The sequence below is a fragment of the Patagioenas fasciata genome, chromosome 18 (genome assembly GCF_037038585.1).
Source record: "Patagioenas fasciata isolate bPatFas1 chromosome 18, bPatFas1.hap1, whole genome shotgun sequence".
Taxonomy (NCBI): domain Eukaryota; kingdom Metazoa; phylum Chordata; class Aves; order Columbiformes; family Columbidae; genus Patagioenas; species Patagioenas fasciata.
Genome location: NC_092537.1, coordinates 10,465,325 through 10,489,994, shown reverse-complemented (window position 1 = coordinate 10,489,994; position 24,670 = coordinate 10,465,325). Strand labels below are relative to the sequence as shown.

At 46.5% G+C, this 24,670-nt stretch overlaps 1 protein-coding gene across 19 annotated transcripts in view; it reads left to right on the top strand.

The window, feature by feature from the left end:
* Window positions 1-24,670, top strand: part of LOC136109470 (dynein axonemal heavy chain 9-like) — a 194,874-nt gene that overhangs the window by 148,628 nt on the left and 21,576 nt on the right. For all 19 annotated transcript variants that reach the window (XM_071816733.1, XM_071816735.1, XM_071816739.1 and 16 more), the window contains 4 exons: window positions 1,362-1,555; window positions 6,093-6,241; window positions 10,573-10,700; window positions 21,116-21,343. In XM_071816733.1, coding sequence (XP_071672834.1) covers window positions 1,362-1,555; window positions 6,093-6,241; window positions 10,573-10,700; window positions 21,116-21,343 — 699 coding nt within the window. The remainder of the gene's footprint in view (window positions 1-1,361; window positions 1,556-6,092; window positions 6,242-10,572; window positions 10,701-21,115; window positions 21,344-24,670) is intronic.

The window sequence follows — 24,670 nt, the reverse complement described above, 5'->3', positions numbered from 1 at the left end:
GTGTGGTGAAGTCTCAGTGCTGTGGCTTCACAGTGTGTGCACCAGACTGTGCAGACAAGGGAGGTGGATTCACAGGGCAACAGGGAGGGAAAAATAATGGCATGTGTATAAAGACAAAGAGGATGAATAGTCCAACCATGAAATCACTATAAAAAGCAGTTTTGGTGAGCACGGCAAGCCTGAGTTTACCTTTGGATACCGAGCACCCTAGATGCAAAAGTACGTTTTCCATCGGTTGTTGTGACAATTCTCTTCGTGTCTGTTGAAGCAGTAAGGGGACTGTTTGCAGACTTGCGGCTCACAGGAGTGCCACCAGTGCGCTCTCCTGTCAGATGTGGGCTCAGAATTTCCAACTACCATCCAAATCGGGCATGTTTGGGATGGTTGAGAGTCACAAGTGCCTGTCACCTGAGATTTCTGAGTTCTGGCTTCAAAAAAGGAGAGAAGATTTCTTCTTGCTTTGAGTTATGGAGAACTGCATTGTAAATGATGCCAAATTCATAGAATCATAGAATCACAGGACGGTTTGGGTTGAAGGAACCTTCCCAGCTCCCCCAGTGCCCCCCCTGCCATGAGCAGGGACATCTTCACCAGCTCAGGTTGCTCAGAGCCCCGTCCAGCCTGGCCTGGGATGTCTCCAGGGATGGTTCATCCACCACCTCTCTGGCCAACCTGGGCCAGGCTCTCACCATTCTCAGGGCCAACAATTTCTTCCTCATGTCCAGCCTGAATCTCCCTCCTTTAGTTTAAAACCATTACCCCTTGTCCTATCACAACAGGCCCTGCTCAAAAGTCTGTCCACATCTTTCTTATCGACCCCTTTTAAGTAAGGAAAGGCCACAATAAGGTCTCCATGGAGCCTTCTCTTCTCCTGCTGAAAACCCCAACTCTCTCAGCCTGAATTCTTTAATCCTTTCCTGTATTGTCACTTCCATGGCCTGGATGCCATGTGTGGCTTCACTGCTGGGCAGGAGCATTGCAGTGATGTGGGTGAGACCATTGGGAAGGTTGTGTTTGGATTTTAGAGCTGAGGTTCTATGAAACGTGTTTCAGTTCAGAGGATACACATGGTAGAAAATCTCAGGGTATGTATCTTCCATAAGTATGAAATTGTCCTCAGTCATATTTTCCTGTGGCCTTGCAAATGGCCTGTGTTGATTCCGTGTCCTGTGATTGTGCTGACAACAGATTTAGGGAAAGGAGAAGGGTCGAAGTCTGATCCTGGTGGGTTTCTGGCTGTTTCCCAGGCTCCAGCTGTGACCCTTTTGATGGAGCAACACATGAGCGGTCAGTAACGTTAGAAAAATCGTTCAAAGGCATGTATGATTATTCTTCTAAAGACCTCCCTTGAATTTTAACAGGCTCTCTCATCCATGGAGGAATTCAGGAATCTGGATCGGGACATTGAGGGGTCTGCAAAACGGTGGAAGAAATTTGTGGAATCTGAGTGTCCGGAAAAGGAGAAATTCCCCCAGGAGTGGAAGAACAAGTCAGCCCTGCAGCGCCTGTGCATCCTGAGAGCCGTCCGACCCGACCGCATGAGCTACGCTGTCAGGTGGGGACCCTGCTGCTCTGTACGCCCTCGATCAGCAGACAACGCTGGGTGTGCGTTGTGTGGGGCACGGGGGTAATTCAGGAATATGTTTGGATGTATTGATTACAGAATATGAGTGCTGCACACTGGTTTCCCATAAAGGAGCCTGCTGAATGAGGCATCTCTCAACTCTGCTAGGCTGTCAAAACATTTATTTTAACTGGAGTTTCTTGCTTGGGGAGGTCTAACCCCAATATCACCGATAGCGATGGAAACAGTTTAACTCACACTGGGTGAGCAGCAGACATGCCAAGTCAGAAACGAGCATCATCACACAGGTGTTATACAGCTGCTGGAGACTTTTAACGATCAATACAACTCCTAGGGTTCATTTAAGTCGATATTAGTTACTAGATCCTTTATGGTTGTTCCTTAGGCGCAAGAATATAGAAAGGAAAATCTTGTAGAGGCTTTCTCTTTTTTTTTTTTTCCTGTAAAATTCATAATTTATGTGATGCTAGTTCTGAAAGTTGTAGTTGTAAATTATGTAGTGAAGGTAACTAGGCAAATCTAAACTGCATGAAGGTAGGAGAAAGCTTGTTCCAGGAGAAACTAAAGGTCCTTTGCTCCTTTAGGACTTGTTTTTTTCTTCTCTGTCCTAGTAGTCTGGGCTCTGACATTTCTGCAATGGCTCTCATGCCACTGCCTCCCAAATGGTTTGTGTTGCTCCACCATCTGGCATGTGCATGTATACGGGTGTGTGTACCAGACTGTGTTACTCAGCGGATGAACTAGATTTCTGTTTCTGGTTTAAAATTCACAGAAAAGCGCTGGCAAGACTGAGTGAAGTCTCACTATGGTCAATTTCTTAATGTTTTATTAAATTAAATAACTATAATTTGTCATAATTATACCATTCAAAACCATCTTCTTTTACATTTGTTACTTGTTTAATGCTGGGTTATCCATGTGTTCTCTCAGCTGAAAAGATTGTTTTTTCTGTCATTATTTAGTTTGAGTAAAATAAGCATTTGTCTTCCTGAAATTTTAAGTACATATTTCATTTAAGCAAGCTTAATTAATTCCTTTCGACCAAAATGGTAGTACTCACATAGCTCAAAAATAACCAGAACATAAAGTTTCAATTCCTCAATTCCTTTCATATTTCTCTTTTATGAACAGGTAAGGGAATCCAAGTTCAAAAGCTTGGCTGGATATTTTTAGGGTTTGAGCATGTCATACTTCTCTGTTCACAGAAGAGTATTTAAATGGTTTTGTTTGGTTTGTTTCTTATCTCAGAATAGGTTAGAACATAAACACGTGCGAAGACTAACAGTCCGCAGCACCTTCCCCAAGACTTTCTTTGCAGGTGTATGTGACTAAAATTCTTCTTGAAATACAGGATAGTTAGAATCTAGACCCAAGAGGCTTAAGAAGAGCTTTTGTTTGGGGAAATCTCATACCCCAAAAGCAAATGTGAAATTATTAGTGGTGACAATGACAGTCAAAATGCCTTTGACTTCCTGATTCCTCCTTGATAGTATCATATTCCTCTAGTATAGCAGCCACACAGAAGGCCAATGGTCCTATGCTCTCTTGTTTTCCTAAGCACCTCCAAAGCTGGATTGTGTCTGTGACTCTTCAAAAAGTGACGGATCCTGTAGAGCCAGTAGCATTTCAAGGTCATACGTGTCTTAACAAATTCATTGAGTTTTGCATATCTGCAACATCATTGAGTAACAAAAGTTCTTTTCCAGTTCTCAACTGGTTTGTTCAACCTGGAGAAGAGGGGACTAAGAGGAGACCTCATCGCGGCCTACAGCTTCCTCAGCAGGGAGCAGGAGAGGCAAGGCTGAGCTCTTCTCTCTGTGACAGTGACAGAGCCCAGGGAATGGCAGAAGATGTGCCAGGGAGGGTCAGTTGGACATGAGGAAAAGGTTCTTCACCCAGAGGTGCTGGACACTGAACAGGCTCCCAGGGAGGTGTCACAGCCCCAACCTGACAGTGTTCAAGGAGAGACTGGACAACGTCCTCAGACACACGGGGTGACCTGTGGGGTGTCCTGTGCAGGGATGGGAGTTGGATTCAATGAGCCTTGGGGATCCCTTCCAACTCTTATGGTTCTATGATCTGTAACTTGCAGATCTCTTCCTTCTATGTACCAGTTAAACATGCCAACATTAAATACCTTACTGATGATCAATTAACATCACTACAAATATAGTCCCAGCCTTCCTGTCTCTGAGAGTCTTGACAAGTGCTTCAGTGCATTTAAGCGGTCAAGGAGTAACTCAGTATCCTAACCCAGAGGTTATTAGGAGTGGTTTAGGTGCCCTAGAATATCCCTGCCCCATCTCCAGCTGCTGTTCAGAAAGGCATAAAGCTCTTTATGTCCCATGTCATATATAACACCTCCATAAAGATGGTCTAGGAGGCTCTTTAGTATCTAAAATGAAATGGATGCCACCCTCCCTCCACCCCTGTACAGGCTTCTTGCATTTCCCCATCTTGGAATTTAGGTTTTTCAGCCTCTCTTTGTACCAGATCACTGGGGATATTTGCATAGACTGTTTTATTGCCTAGGCCTAAGGAGCCACCAGGAGAAAGCACTTTTATCATGACTCGCTCCTTAGAGCTTAGGTAAGGGCAGTGCTCTGCCGTCCGTCACTAAGAATCAGTTGGAGCGTGGAGGGTGTTGGTCTCTTCTCCCAAGGAACAAGTGATAGGATGAGAGAGAACAACCTCAAGTTGCACCAGGGGAGGTTTGGATTGGATATTAGGAAAAATTTATTCATGGAAAGGGTTGTAAAGCATTGGAATAAGGTGTCCAGGGAACTGACTGAGTCACCATCCCTGAAGGTGTTTAAAAGACGTATACATGAGGTTCTTAGGGACATGATTTGGTGCCAGAGATGGTTGGACTCGATGATCTTAAGAGTCTTTTCCAACCAAAATGATTCTATAATTTCATCAAGAGGAATTTTCCAGTGTAAATACCTATTTCATCCTTCAGTCTTCTTGAAGAACATCAGCAAGGAGATTCTTGCAACACCTTTCATGTGCTCCCATACTTTCGCATCCACAATGAGGTCAGATTGGTTCAGCAGCTACTAGCAGGGTATAGCTTGGTCATGGTGAAGTCCTTCCGAAAGCACTGGTGCTCCACTGAGGGACAGACAATGCAGAAGGACTAAGGATCCCAGTAGCTGGCACCTCCAGCTCCCCAGATAAAGGATTTTAAGCTTCATATAACCTAGCAAAGTTGTAAATTAGCCATTTGTCTCACAGGGCATTTTTGCTTTATTTTTCTGCCACCATTTCTGAAATCCTACTGCTTACAGGGTGAACCAGCCTATGAACACCTTAGCTGAAAGACACCGAGTGTAGGCACTCTGCCAGTCCTGTCCCTGAGATCTTCCTTTCCTGCACATGTGGTCCATTTTGAAGTCTCCAAGTCACATTAGTTGTGTTTCTGAATCTTCAAGGCGTCGTTTCATAGAGCTGAGACAAGAACGTTGTGACCTTGTATCTGATGGACTTCTTTAAATTTTATGGACTGAAGCTTTCCAGTGGCCCTTCAGCAAATCTTGACCCAGAACAGAAAAATCTACTTGAAAGAGGTGCCAAACAAAGTGGAAGCTTTTTCTGTCGCAATCCCTAAAGCATCTCTGTTCCTCCTGCCTTGCGCTAGTCCTTGCAGGAGACTCTCGGCTCTCTTAGAAGGAATTTGCCTGCCTTATTCTGGTATCATCCGCCAGGCTGATGTTTTCCTTCGCTGTGTTCCTGAGGTTTTCGAAAGGCCTGAGTCATGAATCTGTGCTAGAAAAGCAGCTGCTGATTCCTGGGGTTTGAATACAACATCCCTACCTTTCAGTCGATGTTCACTGTGTCCTCTTTTCCTAAAGCCGTGATTTTGGAAAGCTCCCCCTGGGGAGATTCCGTTCTCCATTCGCCGGATTCTCTTCAGGCAGATGCTGTGGAGCGGAGGTTTATTTCCCCTTCACTCAACTGTATTTTCCCTTGTGATTCTCACGCAGGGGCTTAAGCGACACACACTGGATATTCTTAGAGCTCTTTTGTCTTCCCAGAACAAAGTCATTTGGTAAATCATCTGGACTTTTTGTGACTTTCAGTGATAATTCCAAAGGAACACTCTTTCCCCTCAAAGGCTGTATGGATTACAAAGTACACGGCTGTTTTCTGTACATTAACTATTTCTTCTCCGCTGAGATCCCTTTGTCAGAATCAAGCCTCTACTTGCATTGAGCTTCTGAATACAACGTTGGGCTGGGGGGTCCCACTTTTTTCCCTCCAGGTGGCATTTGTCAGATATTGGTGTCATTTTACCCCGGTAAAAAATGCCAAACATTGCCTCTAAATGACAGCTCCTGAGGCCCAGCCTGCAGATCCTCTCTAAAATTTGTCATGCCCATTTCTTTCATTAAGTTTCTCATTTGTTTGAATCAGCAAAATGAATACTAATTAATTGATTATTTACAGGAAGTCTGTCTTTTCTGAACAACAGCAGACTGGCAAAACATTGTTTTCTTTCTGGCAGAGATTTTGTGGAAGAGAAGCTCGGCAGTAAATACGTGGCAGGGAGATCCCTGGATTTCGCAACGACTTTCGAGGAATCAGGACCTGCAACCCCAGTGTTTTTTATCCTGTCCCCGGGAGTCGACCCACTGAAGGATGTGGAGAAACAAGGTAAAACAATCCTGTCTCTAGGCGTACTGCAACATTGCATTTATCTTGGCATGACATTCTTATTCTATTTTGTTAGTTTGTTTTTAAACTCATCTCTTTGCAGATAATGGAGTAATCTGTTAAAAATATATAATTGTGAGAAGACGTGATTGGTTTTGTTTTTTCTTTTTCCATAAAGCTTTTTGGATTTTTATCTATAGTTTAAATTAAAACTTGTCTCTTCACTGCATTGCCTGGATTCCCAGTGTGGCTCAGACTGCAACGATTTCTGAGCTGGTCTTGAACACAACCTATAATTTACATCAGAGATATCTAATATGCTGTCAGATAGCTAAAAATAAGCACCAGCTCCCTATAACATTCTGCTGGTTAACAGCAGAGTTTCCCGTTTCTAATCCCATCCTTCCTGAGCTGGTTTTGGTGCGGATGCTCAGATGGAGTGATTTCTATTGTGCACCAGTCAATGCCTGCACTCTAAAGGTGCCAACGTGCAGAATTCCCTCTGGGTCTCAGCTCCTCTGTGGAAGAATTATCATGTTCAGCCTGGACATGGCAACTACAGTAGGTCTGGAATCGATATCACTTCTGATTGTCCAACCGTCACTGCAGCCACTTCTTTTGAGACTTTTACAGCCAAGGGGCTCCATCCCGCTGGGCCAGAGGGTCCGATGTCTCTGGGTGCTGTTTCAGGGCTGCTCCAATTGCTGTGCTCCTCAGCACGTATCTTTTCTCCTTCTCCACGTATCTCCAGGACTGTGATCTCTGGTCAAGCTCTGATGCTCCCAGCAGTGTGGAGTCTTGTATATTCAAACTGTTCGGAGTAGAGTAGAGTAGAGTGTCGAATAGAATAGAACTGAATTGAATTACAATAGACTAGACTAGACTAGACTAGACTAGACTAGAATAGAATATTTCAGTTGAAAAGACTCCACAATTATCATCTAATGCAACTGCCTGAACGCTTCAGGGTTGACCAAAAGTTAAAGCATGTTATTAAGGGCATTGTCCAAATGCCTCTAATCACAGACATGCAATTCGCAGGACCACAGTAGAGCTGCTGGCAGGTTTTTAGCAGGCAGGTCTCCAGAATAATCATCATCAAGGCTGGTGGCCCCAGCAGAGAAACCAGTAACACTGAAACCAGAGAAACCAGTAACATCATCCAGGTGAGCAGTGGAAGAACACTGACCTGTGGGTTTCTTTTCCTCTCTGTGGTGCACCTTTTGGGTCATCCCAAAATAGTATTTGAGTCAGTCTCTACCCACATTTCCACAGCTTTCAGAGATGTTAAAGCCCAGTGCAACCTAAGCCACAAGCCAGATGGTATTTCACTCGTAGGGAGTTCCTGGACTTTGGCCCGTGTTTTGTGCTCTTTCTGTCCTGACTCAGGTCTTACTATTGTGGACGGAAGGGGATGTCCCCGAGGAAGGTCCTGTCGTGTGCTTGGCTTGCCTTTGCTGCCATGTCAGTGATCCTGTCTCTCATTGTGCTGGGAAGTGAAGCACTAAAATCCAACCATGAATGGTTTAATTGGAATTGTAAAGACGTGTGTTTACACCTGCAGTTAGTCAGACAGAAAAGCTACAGCAAGTAAAAGTGACAAAAATCTCATGAAATAAAATCACTGCTTCAGTACAGCTCTACTGGCCTTAAAGCCTGCCTCACCAGGGTTTGGATCAGATTCATTATTCAATATATTCTCTGCCCTTCATTAGATTTTATTAAAGAGCAAGTCTGGCTAGATAATTCTTGTGAATGGAAGATCTCCTCCTGCAGATGCTGCTCGCTCCTGGGACCTTTGCTTGGCAGCGCGGGGAGGACCCGCCGCAAACCCCGATGGCTGGGGAAGCTTCCCCAGGTCCCGGCTCAGGGCAGACTGGCGCCGTCTTTGGTGGAGCAGCCAGCACAGTCCTGTCCCTGTCTGTGAAGTGGAAATAACAACCGATATCAATTCTATTATTGATCACCTGGTTTGCATTAGTGCCTTACCTTCTATAAATTTGCCTCATCCCTTCTTTAATTTTAACATTCCAAACATACACTGATGTGCATCTTTATATGTAGGTATTTATATTAGCATGTAATGGATATGTATACCTTTTATAAGACTAAATTGAAAGAGGGTAGATTTAGATGAGATTTGATGGAGAAATTCTTCCCCGTGAGGGTGGTGAGGCTCTGGCACAGGCTGCCCAGAGAAGCTGTGGATGCCCCATCTCTGAAAGTGTTCAAGGCCAGGCTGGTTGTGGCTCTGAGCAACCTGGTCTGGTTGAAAACATCCCTGCTCATGGCGGGGGGGTTGGAACTAGAGGAGCTTTAGAGTCCCTTCCAACCCAAACTGTACTCTGATTCTTGAGAGGGTGGGTCTTGAAGGCAGAGATGAACAGCTCTCAAAGCCACTAGAAATGGTAGAAAGAAAACCGGAATCTCTCAAATATGGGGAGAGCTGTATCCCAGAGGGTTGCTGTAGTAAGGCTAAGCAGAGAGCTCGAGCAACTGGAAGAGTTTGGATATTTGTTTTACTTAGGGCCATCTGTTTCCAATCATGTACCAACAGCTGAATCCCAAGACTCGCCTGCTTTTAGCAGAAATCAGGAATTAAAGGTGCACCGTCTGGAGGAAGGCAAATCTGCATGCAGAGTGCAGGCAATCCCACGGGATCAGCACTTGGGGACATGTGTGCTGACCCCCTGGCTGAACCGAATGCATCGTGCTGCGATGCACGGACCCAGCATGGATGTTTGTTGAGCTGCTTCCCTTCGTCAGCACAAATTGGTGCTCATTTTCTGAGGAGCACACAGCAGAGACTACTTCCTCCAGGCAATTGCTTCTCCTATGAGATGAGGAGAAACTGGTGTTCTCCATCTTTGGGTGAGAGATGGATTCAGAAAACTAAACAGGAGATCTTTAGTCATGATCACTGAAAGGCTCTGAGGTGCTGGGCTGCTACAGAGAAATCAGGGGAGTCTGGAGGAAAACCGCAGACTGAATGAAGAAACACAAAGTAGCTGTCACCATTCCTCCAGAGCAGGACTGTAAATGACATGGGTTTTGAGGTTCCCACCCTGCACCATGCAGAGAGGGATGTAGAAGGGTGCATGAGGAAAACTGTGATCAGCAGGTCAAGGGAGGTGAATCCTCCCTCTCTGCTCTGCCCTGGGGAGGCCCCATCTGAGTGGTGTGTCCAGTTCTGGGTCCCCAGTTTAAGAAGGACAAGGAATTACTGGGGAGAGTCCAGCGGTGGCTGCAAAGGTGCTGAGGGGTCTGGAGCATTTTGCTTCTGAGGAAATGCTGAGAGAGCTGGGGCTGTTGAGCTGGAGAAGAGAAGCTGAGAGGGATCTGATCAATGGGATCGATATCTCAGGGTGGGTGTCAGAGGATGGACCAGACTCTGTTCAGTGGTGCCCAGCGCCAGGGTGAGGGGCAACGGGCACAAACTGAAACACAGGAGGCTCCATCTGAACATGAGCAGAAACTTGTTTGCTGGGAGGTGCCAGAGCCTGGCCCAGGCTGCCCAGAGCGGGTGTGGAGTCTCCTTCTCGGAGACATTGAAACCCGCCTGGACCCACCTGTGTGATCTGCTCTGTGACCCTGCGTGAGCAGGGCTTGGACTGGGGGATCTGCAGAGGTCCCTTCAACCCAACCAGGCTGGGATCCTGTGAGTGTGACTGTAGGGGTGGTCTGCAGTGGCTCCTGGAGCGTCCCGTCCCAAGGGCTCTGCCACGGTCCACTGCTCTTGGGCTTTTCCACAAGCATTGTGGTAAACCCTGAGGCATCTCCACACCTGCTACAGACCACGATGATCCCTGAGGACTCTGGGGGGCTGACTGATCTCTAGCTCCAAGAAACCTGGGAGGCCTTGGCCGAGGCCAGAGGAAGCTCACACAGATTTCAGTTCAGCTGCCTTCTGAAGGGTTCCTAACCTTACTGCTGGTTCTAGCACGCGTCACAGGGTGCACTTCCCCACCGAATGATGTCTTGTTCAAAGCCTATTTGATCGGCAGGAAATTATTTTAATTTCCTATCACTGTAAAATATGTTTTTACACAAGGTTGCAGGGGAATAATGTTCTTTAAACAAGAGACACTTTGTAATAATGCACCTTTGTGTTGATGCTGCTTTGTAATTAAAAGTAGTTTGGAAGAAGCTGCTGCTGTTTTCAGTGCTTTGGCGAGGAGTGTGTGAGAGACAAGATAACCATTATAAGAAGTGTGATATCTCTTCTGTGAGGGTTGTTGATAAGGCTGAACTCTGCCTCGCCGCCTGAGCTCGGCTGTGCTGTGCCGTTCCACGTAAAAGTGCTGAGCATTGCTCTTTTTTTTTCCTTTTAGGGAAGAAACTTGGTTATACATTTAACAACAGGAATTTCCACAATGTTTCCCTTGGACAAGGTCAAGAGGTGGTTGCTGAACAAGCTCTGGATCTGGCTGCGAAGGAGGGTCACTGGGTCATCCTTCAGGTACGGCGACGTTGGAAACAGCCCCACCATTCCTGGGTGACCCGGTGCTGATCACCTTGGTGACAGCAATCTGTCCTTAGCTGGTGGGAAATGCGACAGGGTGTCATCTGTGTGTCCAAAGCAAAAACCTTCGTGTTTCTGCTGCTATCTATTGCTTTTATAGGCCATAGTGGTTTTGCTTTTCTTGTTCTTTGAGCCTTCTGCAGGGTGTGTGGCTGCGGGGAGTGCTCTGAGCGAAGGTTGTGCTACACTTTTCCGTGCCTTTCTTTGCTTTGTGAATAAAGAGCTTTGATCTTAAAAGCTGTTAGACTAGTTCTCTTACTACCACTCAAAACTTACGATGTATTTAAATGAGCACTGAGGATGAACGCACCACCGTAGGAAAGGCAGAGTGTATCTGCAGCGATGCCAGTTCCTTTACACATCCCAAACAGGTAAATGTATGAAGCTCTTATCACAACTCAGCAAAAAGTTTCAGAGCCTTTTAGGGTGTGAAGGGGCCTCTGTCTTTGTCAAGTGCTCTCTGGAGCTACTTATTCAAGGAGTGCTTGGGTTTGTTAACATGCAGAGTCAGTCATTCCAGCTCTCTTTGCAGGCTTTGGGAACTCCTTTGATTTCCTTGATGTGGATTTTATAAATGTTTATTATAACTGAATTGCTTGGATAAGAATTGGATTAAGAGGAATCTTTGAGTCTTGATCTGAGCCTACAGTCATGATTTTGGATTTAAATTAAATGCCATTGATGTTTTGATTTTAATTTTTGCATTTTTTCAAGCTCCAAGGTAGACAATGCTGGGTTTTTCGAGAGCTTTTAATACAGATGGCTGCAATGCTGGCCTCTGCCTTTGAGACGGTCAAGAAGAGAATATGGAGCTTTTTGAGAGATATTCCATTCGGTAATGCAAAGTGAAGGGTTTTTTTCTGCTGTGTTGGTTAGCTCCACAAAAATCCATTTGATAACGAGTTCAGCCTCTAGACCTCTCAGCGTCTCTGTGTCCCTCCGCTGGGCTCTCTCCTGTAATTCCTTGTCCTCCTTAAACTGGGGACCCAGAACTGGACACGCAACTCAGATGGGGCCTCACGAGAAGAGAACAGAGGTGGCGGAACAACCTCCCTTGACCTGCTGGTCACCTCTTGGGACTTCTATTGGCTTCTCGGTGTTGCTCACCTCCCCAGCTGTCTCTTTGGGGCTGGATTGATGGAGAATTGGTCCAAACTAGGGTGTTATCCTGGGACGGGATGGCAGGAGCTTGGTGTTGCACACATATGAAGTTTCACACAGACACCGGGCATCACCTTCTCCATAGCCTCCCATTCATTTGAAGGAGTAGAATTCAATTTTAACGTGGAGATGGCGCTAATTGCCAGCTTGTTACTCTAGGCAAGTTCTGTAGGAGGTAGGGAGCAGCCAGATACCACAACTTGAGACAGTCTGAGGGTCCAGCAGGGCTCTGCTCCCTGCAGCTGCTGCTGGATGGAAGCTTCCTATGATGAAGACCTTCCCACCTTGTGTGAAAGTTCACACACATAGTTCAATAATCTCTCATCTTCCACCGTGCAGCTGTGCTGGAAGATTAATCCTGCTGCCAGTGTCACTCCAGTGCCAGTGTCTTCCCAAGTTGCTCATTGTGATTCCCTGGTCCCTTCCTGGAATACTTTTTCTGTGAGAGTCTCAGTGCCGGTTCTGTTGCAGGGCTGTGAGATGTGCTGTCCTTGAGGGCTGGCTGCTTGAAACACCCACAAAACCGAACATCTCTTGAAAAGATTTGTGGAAAATGGGAAGATCAGATCAAAGAGCATGATGTGCTTAACATGGAGAGCCAGATAATCTGTATCCCAGAATATTAAAACTCTGGTAGAAGAAACTGCAAGTCCATTGCAAGTCTTGGTAATGAATCTGTCAAATCAAGAGGATGCCATCTGACTACCAATTAGCAGATTCTTTATCATCTGTGTTTAAAATAGTGAGGAATTATTGGAGCAAACAAATTAGTCACAACTCAACAGTATGCAAAGTTTCAGAACAAACTTTGAAGGACAAAATAAGTAAAGAATTGTAGGTAACCATATCAAATGTAATAAGAATTTGCTAAAGATGGATGGGGTCTATTTTATACTTTGTACTGTGATGTAACTGTAGTTTTAGAGGAAATACAGCAGCTCTAGTTGACTTGGACTGTAGTAGAGCTGCAGAGATGGTCCCACGCAGGAATGAATTAGGGAAGGTACAAGGAGTTGAATGTTGCTAGCAGAACTGCTGAGGGACAGTCTTGCTTAAGATGTGACCTTGGCTTAAAAAAATGAGTATTTGTTAATGAATTTGCACTGACACAGTATTAAAAGGGGTGTTGTTGATAGGGAAGATCAAAATGTGTTACAGGAAGACTGCAGCAGCCTGTAGGTCTGGAGTGGCTGAAATGGGGTGACATTATTAGAACAGCTCAAGGTCATGTGCTCAGGACTAATAGCAAAGAGATAGAGCTGCTCCAGGTAAGAGACATTCCTGCAATGAAACAGCAGGTATGAGCTGGAATTGGGATGTCCTCTGGCTGTCTGAGCTGTGGTGGTGAAGCCTTAACTGTTCTTAAGAGGACATTTAGTAGATCTATGGATGGGGTCTTGGCCTGGAGGTTGTGTCTTATTTCCTGTCCTTCCTGCCATCCTGAGTTTGTAGGTACTTCACATCACAGTGTCTGCTGCTTTAACTGAACAAAAATAGGTAATACCAGTGCGGGAATTCATGGGAGATCATGCAAACGGTAGGCAAGGTGGGAAAAGAATAAAGACTTTGGCCATTTCAGGAATCTGCTTGGAAGAATCCTGTGGGATACAGTCCTGGAAATAAAGGCAATCTGGAAAAGCTCATTGATATTGAGAGATCAAAGGCGTTGAGACAAGGTTCTTAGGGACATGGGTTAGTGCTGGAGTCAGGTTATGGTTGGACTCAATGATCCTGAGGATCTCTTCCAACTGAAATGGTTCTATGATTCTATGGTCATCAGCATGAAGTCCGGCTGGAGGCCTTTCACTAGTGGTGCACCCCAGGGGTTGGTACTGGGTCCTATCCTGTCAAACACCTCTGTTAACGACCTGGATGATGGGACAGAGTGCACACTCAGCAAGTTTTCAGATAATGTAAAAGTGCTGAGAAGTGATGTATAAATTAGATGGATGTCCCGCCTTTCAGAGGGACGTGGACAAGCTGAAGAATGAGTCCGGCAGGAACCTCATGGTATGCAATAGGTAGAAAAGTCAAGTCCCGCACCTGGAGAGGAATAACCCCATTGCAGCCATTTACTCTGGAGACCAACTGCTTGGAAATCAACTTTGCAGGAAGAAGACTGTGAGTCCCAGTGCACAACAAGCTGAACATGACCAGCAGTGTGCCCTTGCAGCAAGGGAGGTCACCAGTGTCCTGGGCCATGTTAGTGTGAACATTGCTGGCAGATCAGGTCACTGGTCCTGACTGCTCAGCTCTGGTGAGACACATCTGGCTTGCTGGGTCCAGTGTTGGGAGTGTTCAGCCTCAAGAAGAGATGACTTGATAGCAGGGAGCAAAGACTAGACTCTTCTCAGTGGTGCCTAGTGACAGGACAAGGGGCAATGGGGACAACTTGAAATACAGGAAATTCCATTTAAATGTAAATACTATCTTTTACTGTGGCAGGTGGTCAAACACTGGAAGAAGTTGCCCAGAGAGTTTATGGAGTCTCCATCCTCAGAGATATCCAAAACCTCGCTGAGCAAGGTCCTGGGCAACCTGCTCTGCCAGACCCAGCTTTGAGCAGAGGGTTTGGAATAGATGATCCCCAGACATGTCTACAGCCTCATTGGTTCTGTAATCTCTGCTTTCCCACTGCCAAGTTAGCTATGAACACCATTCCTCTGATGCGTGTGCTCTCCCTTGTGTAGGGAAGAAAGAGCTTTGCACATCAGGGAGCACTAAGCTCTGACATTAACTGTGTCTGCTTGGTTTCCCTCTCTGGGCCTACCTTAAAGCTTTTTACTAAGACAGTGACCATCACAATCACCAGATGATGTTTATCAGCCTAATAGCAAGGAAACAGTGACATTTGTTTGCATGTTTGCAGATGCATGTCTGAATGAACTAATGCAGGGAAAAGTTCAGACATCAGATATTCCCAGTTTATTTGTAGTCTTCATCCATTAGCCAAAATGTCACTTCCCTCCCTTTGTGATCAAGTTAATTTAATTCTTGAGCATATTTCCATTTTCATAGGTTGTTGCTTCACTGAGTCAGGTTCATGTACTAAATGGAGTAACAGGGAGCTCCTAGAGCAAAACTGTATGAGATTCAGACATCGGCAGAGCCCTTCTCGCTGCATCATAAATACAATGGAGTCTTTTTCCATGGGCTTCACAACTAGTCCTAGCTACAAGAAATAGGGATATATTGTCCTGTATGAGATATATTGTCCATTCAAGGCACACATAAGTGTTTGGCACTAAGCCTTACTTCAGTAAAGAGACTATTTTTCCTTCCGGCTACAGTATCTTTTCATTCCTGGTTGTATATAAAAGGAGAAATACCCACTCTGCCTCCAGTTCTCCTTCATGATTTTTGGACAAATTCTCTGATGGAGAAAGGCATTGGATTTCAGACAGCTGTTTTCCGTCCCACCTTGTGTCACAACAGCCATTCCCAAGATTTTCCAATTGCAAGTCCACTTAAAGACCAGAAAGTAACCCAAATATTGATCTGGGATGGAATCAAGTTTCTGCTGGGCTTTCTGTACCTTTGTAACTACTGCAGTCCCTGTTTTATTGTAGAACTGCTCTGGAAACCTCTGTCTCAGGACATATTTGGGGTTAAAACACAAATATAATGGAGTCCTGAAAATAAAGTTTATCTCCCTTGATTTCTTGAGATCAGTCAAGCAACTGTCCTTTGCTGTGCATTTCACCCGCTGATCACTAGCTACCTTTATATCTTTCTGTCTTATGAAGTTTTATAACATAAGCTCCAACATTGTCTTTAAAACTTTGGGGAGCTCAGGTTAGTCCAGATTTTCTGTAGTTCATGCTCATTTGCTCTCTGGCCTTGCAAATCCCAGCAGATTCCCATACCACTAATGGCTGTGTTTAGGCTGAGGTCCAGATCTCAGCTTTGGACTGCGGGGTTCAAGCAAAGGGTGGGCTCAAAAGAAAGAAGAGGCCAGAGAGACACCCAAACCAGCAGTTGCCATTGCAGAAAAGGTTTCAAAGCACTTCTTCAGAAGAGCCAATATCCCACCATCATCTGTGCTGCCATCCTGAGGCAATGTCTGTGCTTGTCAGGTAAACAATCATAGAATCGTTCGGTTGGAAGAGACCCTCAGGATCATCAAGTCCAACCATAACCCAACTCTGGCACTGCCCCATGTCCTGAGAACTTCATCTCCGTGTCTGTTCAACCCCTCCAGGGATGGTGACTCCAGCACTGCCCTGGGCAGCCTGTTCCAATGCCCGACAGCCCTTTTTGTGAAGAAATTGTCCCCAAGATCCAATCTCAACCTCCCCTAGTGCAACTTGAGGCCAGGCAATTTGAGAATGGGATGCTGCCCCCACTGCCTGCCAAGGGGGGCACCTTTGGTGGATTGGCTGCCGTAATTTCTCAGCGAGGGGGAAGCACATACCAGGGACAGGGGAAAACTTCTCTGGTGCTCCCAGAGCTCTGATGTTGCCTCTCTCTGCATGGAGCAACAGCAAGCTCATTGCTCAGGAATATCTCGGTCTCTCAGACGTATGAGCAGGCATTGGCAGTAGGGTCTGTGCTTATCCAGTCTGCTCTGCGAGCCCTGCAGTAGTGTCCCCATGATGGCAGGGATGGAGCTGTTCCTGAGCGTGTGTGGCATCTTCTCATGCGATGAAACCTCTCGCTACCACTGACAGTGAGCACGGCCAGGGGAACAGACTCGGCAGTGCCTCCTCACTGTCCTTTTTCATACCCCAGCACACTGCAGTGAGTATTAAAGTGTTGGGCTGTCTCTGGACTGTAAAGCTCAGCTTCAGATTTGCTGTAAAAGCAGTGACTATTTTCTGAGAGCACCTCGCAAGAAAATGCGACTCCATAAAACCCAGTAATTCTCATTGCTCTGGGAGGTGATTTGTGCCAAGCTGTGAAGTAAAGGCACTGTCAGAGATGTGAAGGGTCTGCAGTCGCTGTCAGCAGAGGGAGCGCATTGTGGGGCGTGTGCCAGTTTATATATATGTGGTGCTATTTCTGATGGTTACCATGGCAACACTCGCGCCCTGTGATATATGTTCTGCCTTGTGAAGTACAAACACACAGAGGTGCTTGGATGTGAATTTCCAAAGCGAAGCCTCCGGTACTCCCCCATTTCTTCATGTGCACCCTGGCTCTTGCCACAGACCCTCATCCTCCGGTACCTGCTCCCGGTCCTGTGGTAACGGTCAGCATGCAAGGGAAGATGTTTCAGATATCTTTTTTTTGCCTTCTTTTCAGCAGTTTGCTCTTTAGCAGGATTTGGCCCCCACCCTCCATTCACAAAGCGAGGTAATGAGTTTGAGACCATTGCCTATTTCTGCCTGCAGCACAGACCTAGACATGCGCTGTCAAAGCAGAGGTGCCAGGGAGCTCTCTTGTACCCCTGCACAACAGTTCTTCCACAGACTCCAAAATCTGGCTAAGAAAAAATGTAATAAAGCACTGAGTCACCTTGCGGTGTCCTGAGTAAATGTGTCTTCAGGGAGTCCCATGGAACGAGGACGTAAAACCGGTGCGGTGTAAACTGCGCAGTGTGGTTTTGGAGATAGCACTGGGAGCACATGAAGCCCTGAGCCAAAGGAATGCGCACAGGCTGGATTGTCCCCTTGTTCTCCCGAACAAGACCTAGAAGAGACCCATGAAATCGGTGGCAAGCAGGTTTCAAAGCGGGCAAGGGGATGTGGTGCTTCAATCCACGTGCAGCTCAGCTGTGATTGGTGTTAATGCAGCATTGTCTGTGTTACATCGTTACTGATAATTGACTTATCATGCAATTATTATTAACCACACATGTTATCATTAGTCATGTTCTGTCAAGCTGTGTTATCTGACTGCTGATAATTAGTTTGCAAAGTTCTCTTCAAACCTGTGACTCCCCTCCACAGCATGTTTTTTGCAGAGATACTTGTTTGATCAAGTTATGAATTCTTAGTATGAACCTATATTTGCTGCATATTTTCCTCTTTTCCATCCCTTCTGTCACAAAAGGATAGTACATAAATGCACTCAATTATCATTAGATTAGAAATATTCCCTAAGCTGGCTGTTAGCGGGCAGTGATACTGACAAATAATGATCATTGGTCTCATGTCAACACAAGTGAAAGCAATTACTTTTCAACCATCTAACACCACAAAGGCAGATACAGGAAGAAACTACCAATTAAAGATGAAAATACTCAAGGTCAGGTATGTAGACTATGATTAAACTGATACTTAAGGAACAATTTTTCTTCTGCTATTTTGTTTAGCTCTTTCCCCGTGTTACTGAATCTCTGTAGCTGTTGGAAACACTTTGGTTGCAGATTTTGGTTCACTCCTACTTTATTCAGTCAGGCAGAAAGGGACCTGGGGGTACTAATTGACAGGAAGCTCAACAGGAGCCAACAGTTTGCCCAGGTGGCCAAGAAGGCCAGTGGTGTCCTGTCCTGTATCAAAAAGAGCGTGGTCAGCAGGACAAGGGCAGTGATCCTTCCCCTGTGCTCTGCACTGGGGAGGCCACACCTGGAGTATTGTGTTCAGTTCTGGGCCCCTCAGGTCAGGAAAGAGATTGAAGTGCTGGAGCGGGTCCAGAGAAGAGCAACAAGACTGGGGAAGGAACTTGAACACAAGACCTATGGGGAGAGGCTGAGGGAGCTGGGCTTGTTCAGTCTGGAGCAGAGGAGGCTTAGAGGTGAGCTCAGCACTCTCTAGAACCACCTGAAGGGCAGTTCTAGCCAGGTGGGGGTTGGGCTCTTCTCCCAGGCAGTCAGCAATAGGACAAGGGGGCATGGGCTTCAACTCTGCCAGGGGAAATTTAGGCTGGAGATTAGAAAGCAATTCTGTGCAGAGAGAGTGGTCAGCATTGGAATGGCTGCCCAGGGAGGTGCTGGACTCACCGGCCCTGGAGGTTTTTAAACTGAGATTGGCCATGGCACTTAGTGCCATGATCTGGTCAATGGACTGGAGTTGGACCAAGTGTTGGACTTGATGATCTCTGAGGTCTTTTCCAACCCAGTCGATTCTGTGTGTGATTATTGGACTCGTGTTTTTAGAGTGAGTTGGTTGCCTGGACTCTAGGGGTAATACTCATCTTCTCAAATCCTAAATGCATCAGGCAAGCGCTGGTGCATCAGCACTCAGACATAATTGTATTTTGTCTGCTGCTCTTCACACTGTCCTTGTTTACAACAAAGCAATGCTTCCCCAGACCATGATTCCTTTGCTCAGGAATCTCCTCCTTGTCTCCTCGCACACCCCAAACTCTGTTTTGTCTGTGTAACACGAGCACAACCCCACATCCTTTCAGGGAAGAACACTGAATTTATGCACTTCTAAATAAGAAATGTTGTTCCCAGCCATGTGAATCAGATTTTGAGCAGCAGAAGTGGAAGGCGTGAGGTGTCCATGGCTTCTCCGAACAATAATTCTCTTGACTCATGTTTCTGAAACAGCTGCTGTCTCAGAGGCAGAACCATCTACCAATTTATTTGACTCGGGGCATCAAGACAAACCCACAGAGTCTTGTGAAGAAGAGGGGAATATTGGAGTTACCAACCAGCAGAGAATGTGGCAGAGGTTCTGGGCAAGGAGACGGAAGCACAGGAGCTTTTCCTGAGTTCTTGGATTGGAAATCTTGGATTCCTGGTTTTCTCTTACTCATGCTCTTCGTGTGATAGTTCATGGTTCATTAGAGTCTCTGCCAGTTTGCTTAGTGCATCCTGAGGAGTGATGCAGCGCTTCCATATCCAAGTTTCTTTAGCGTGGGTACTGTCTAGTCCTAGGAAATTATTATTACTAGTTTATTAATATTTCTGAAAAAAACTTTATCTACTGCTTCAGTTTAAGAGTCTTTCCAATAATTAAGGGATTGAAGCATGTGTCATAAGAGGAGAGGCTGAGAGAGCTGAGTGACGGCTCCGAGGGGTTCAGCAGTGTGTTTAAATACCTCGTGGCAGGGGGAGCCCCACTCTTCATAGTGTTGCCAAGTGAAAGAGCAGGAGTCAATGGGCACAAACTGCAATAGATTTCCCTCTGCAGTGACTATTCCTGCAAACACGAGCTGTTTAGCGGTGGCCTTGCCGTTCTTGCCTCCTCCCTGTACACCTTGGTCATCTTTCAGTTTTATAGGCTCCCTGGTAGGTTTCTGGCTTCTGGAAAAGGCTTTATTATTAGTTTTTATGGTTTTCAGAATATTGCTTCTTAAAACCTTTTTTGGCCTTACCATGACTGGATTTTGTGCTGTTTTGTGTTTTTCTCATTTGGACGCAATTTCCACTTTCCTAAGAATGTCATTTTACTCCTAATGGTCCCCATTACTGTGCTATTTAACCATGAGAGCTCTTTTCTGGTGCTTTTTATAGGTGATATATTTTCATTCTAAGCCCCTAATATGTTTTCTTTATGTAATTTCCTTGCCACCTGCAAGCAGTTTATCTTTTTGGCGGCTGCTTTTAATTTAAGTTTAGCAAGTGCTTTGTTCTGTCTTTGGATGGGATAAATCACCTTCCAGAATGCCTATTAACACAGTCAATTTGGATTACACACCTAGCTTTCAAATGAGGGTGATTTTAGCCCATGAATCCCTGCTGTGTGTGACCTGCCCCATTCCTAATATTAAAAAACAATAGCTGTTTTCTTGCCTGGAAACTGCAGCACTGTGTAGGACTCCAGCTGAAAAACTGAGCTAGTCTTCTTTCATTTCACCACCTTCACATAGTACTGCTTAGTTTCTTCGCAAGTGTGTTTAATTAGTTGCATGAATAAATAAGTATTTTATGTTAAAGGTCTTTGAAAAACCACCTGTGTGACTTTTTGTTTACCCAGTAACTGATACTGAGGGTCCTCAGTGTTCTGTTAAAAATGAACAAAAGTTTCCATTTGAGCTTGGTACATCCACGGAAGTAATTCTGCTTTGTCAGCCGTACGTTACCGTAACAGCAAGGTGAGCATCGTCACCAAGAACCCAGATGACCCAGTAGCAGCTTCCTTCATTGTTGGTGGTTTATACTGATTATTTTGAATTTACAAGTGTACTTAATGTGACAAAATATTTGAGGCTGTGAATGGCACATAGGGACTAGTGGGGCAAGTACCAACTTGTAGGGCATAGCCTTGGCAGGTGCCATTCGATACATTCAGTGCTTGCTCAGCACAGGTGGAAATGCAGGGGAACTGATGAAGCTTTGTCCCCTTTGTCCCTTCCAGAACATCCACCTGGTGGCCAAGTGGCTGAGCTCCTTGGAGAAGAAGCTGGAGCAGCACAGCGAGGGCAGCCACCAGGATTTCCGTGTCTTCATCAGCGCGGAGCCGGCACCCTCCCCTGAGAGCCACATCATTCCCCAGGGCATCCTGGAGAACTCCATCAAAATCACCAGCGAGGCCCCGACCGGGATGCATGCAAACCTGCACAAAGCCCTCGACAACTTCAACCAGGTAGGAACACAGCCGGGCTCACACTGGGGACCGACCGACAGGTCACCTTGGAGCTGCTGGAGCCGTGTGGAGAGGGTGATGTCCATGGGCATTGACGCTGCAGATGTGCGAGTCCATTGGTGCTGTGTAGTCTTTGGATCCGACAACCCTCTCCTCTTTTCTCCAGGAGCTGGGCACAGATCTGTTTCCAAGCATTGATTTTCCCAAGAGAGGACTCAGGTAACCCTGACTGACCTCTGTCTTGCAAGAGGTCACAGGATACCGGACAACTTTGAGTGCACCCTCAGTGAGTTTGCAGACAACACCAAGCTGGGTGGGAGTGTTGATCTGCTGGAGGATGGGAAGGCCATACAGAGGGATCTGGACCGGCTGGATTGTTGGGCTGAGGCCAGTTGTCTGAGGTTCAACAAGGCCCAGTGCCGGGTCTCGCACTTGGGTCACAGCAACCCCATGAATGCTGCAGGCTGGGGAAGAGTGGATGGAAAATGCCTGGAGGAAAAGGACCTGGGGGTGTTGGTGACAGTGGCTGAACGTGAGCCAGTGTGTGCCCAGGTGGCCACCAGCGTCCTGGCTGGTACCAGCACTGGTGTGACCAGCAGGACCAGGGCAGCATCTGTCCCTGTGCTGGGCGCTGGGGAGGCCAAACCTCAAATCCTGGGGTCAGTTTTGGGCCCCTCACGCCAAGAAAGGCCTTGAGGTGCTGGAGCGAGTTGAGAGAAGGGAACGGAGCTGGTGAGGGGCTGGAGCACAGGTGTGATGGGAGCGGCTGAGGGACCTGGGGGATTCATCAGGAGAACAGGAGGTGAGGGGAGACCTTCTGATCTCTGAACTGCCTGGAAGGAGCTTGGAGCCAGGGGGGTCAGGCTCTGCTCCCCAAGAACAAGCATCAGGAGCAGAGGAAACGGCCTCAAGTTGCGCCAGGGGAGACTGAGGTTGGATCTGGGGAACAATTTCTTCTCCAAAGGGCTGTGGGGCATTGGAACAGGCTGCCCAGGGCAGTGCTGGAGTCACCATCCCTGGAGGGTTGAACAGACGTGGAGATGAGGTTCTTAGGACATGGGTTAGTGGTGGACTTGGCAGTGTGAGGTTAACTATTGAACTCAATGATCTTGAGGGTCTCTTCCAGCCAAAATATTTCTATGATTCTGCCCAGTTTAATAATTTTGTCATAAAGGTATGATCCTTAGAAAGGCTATTTTCTTATAGAATCAAACTTCTGAATGCAGCATTTGGTAGACTTTTGTCATGTTTTGACTTGATTTCTGTGTCTGTGTCATTCCTTTTTGCACTGGCAAAAGACATATTACATCTAACACCCAAAGACATGGAGAGGCCAGCAGGTTAAATGTTGCTTTTTTTGCCCTTCTTTTGAGCCAGGGTTAGAAGTTCAGAACTGCTGATGTGGTCACATCCCACATCACTCTGCAGAGCAGTGTGGAGGGACTTGATGCTGTGTGCTCAAAGGCCATTCAGCTCCAACCTTGCTGACATCAGGTGTTGTAAATTAGACCTGAAATCTCCATGCGGGGAGGGCTTGCTTTGCCAGACAAGGCTATCTTGAGAACTGCTGGCCCACAGAAGAATAGCTGATGGCAGATTGCTCGTTGCTTGTATTGCATGGTGACCACGTACACACGCTCCTGTTCCAGCAGCCGCTGTCCCCGCTCTTTGGAACTGCATCTGAGCCTTGTGCAGGGCACACAACAACAGAGCACGTAAAAACGATGGGAAACATTTTCTTGGCGCTGCAGAGAGCAGAGATCAGCGTTAGAGCTGTAACGCAGTGATGGAACAAGCCAGCTTTGTGGCCTCCGTTGGTGGCTCTGGGCACCGTGGGGCAGGGGCCGTGTGCCGTTGTCCCCAGGGAGCAGCCACGTGTCACCGCACCGGAGCCTCGTGCGTCTCACTGCTGCAGGCAGCCGTGCTTCTGCTGACCCCGTTCTCTGCATGACACAAAAGGCTGAGGGCTAACATCCCACATTTACGGTGATACCTTTCCTAAAGACACAGGCCATCACGTTCTGCCACCCTGAGCGCTCGTTACCTTCATTCACCGTTACCTCAGCACGCCAGCCTCTCACAGCAAGACCCTGGCTGTTAAACCTGCACAACCAGAAGGGCCTGGAGGAACTACCACCCCTCATACTGCCGTTTTGGATCACTTGTGCTGACGTTACTGTGGCCTCTCCATTCTGACGACGACTGTGCTGGGAATACACAGGGCAAACCTGGCAGGATTGCTTTCTTTTCTCTCCATACAGCCTCCTGTCATTTGGGACCAGGCAAGAGCAACCCCAGCCTGTTGTGAACGCCAGGCCCTGGTCCATGGGGCAGAGAAATGGGGGTAGCTCAGAACAATTTCTGCCCTGAGACATTGGTATGGAGGGAATCGGGAGTGTGAGAGCTCATGTTGCTGAGCGGGTGAGGCGGGGAGGCACCACACAGCATTATTTTGAGTAGTCAGGGAAGATTATTCTGTTTTTATCTACTGTCATTCATCCTCTTGAACTCCACAAAATGTCCTGGAGAGAAAGGGAGGGGAGAACCTTTGTCCCAAGTAACATTTTCATCCTGCCTCTGCTCATTTCAATCACATAATAATTAGCATTTTCTAAATTGCTCTTATCAGAAATCCTGGAGTGAGTGGGTAGGGTCCTTTTACACCTCATTTCCCTGCTTTATACAGAATGGATGTTCAAATTTAGCTTTCAGCTGAAAGCTACAAAGAAGAACTGTTATTCTGTGCAGGGAATGTTGTTCTGCTTTGTAGCTGAGGAAGAATGCACAACTGGAGAGGCCGAATGTGACCGAGCTGTATTCTAACTTCATGTTCATTCACACAGGCTCCCCTTGAAGTCCGGGGACATTTTCTAAAATGAGAAAGGTGCTCAGCACATATTTGATTCAGTTCTTCATCAGGTTTCTGATAATGAAGGAAGCTCAGAGTGCTGTCTCATCAAAGGGAAAACACGGTTTGGGATGTTCTTGATCATCTTATGCACTCAGTCAACATCTTGCACACTTTAGAGTGATGGGTTCCCTATTTCCAGCACAGACTCTAGACTCTGTTATGCTCCCCAGCTGAGCAGGGGTCAAATATTGTATTTTTTAAGATAAAGACGGCTTCCCCTTGGTGCCAGCTTGCTGAAACCTCATTCCCAGCACTGCTCAGAGTTCTTTGGAGACCTGTTCCCTTTGCTCGTGTTCATTGACTGAACGACTCAGGCTCCAGACTCTCCACCTCCGACACCACAGTTCTGCTTATTTGTTCGTAGATATTCGAACTTTAAGCGTCACCAGGAAGAAGGGAAAGGAAGCACCCATTGC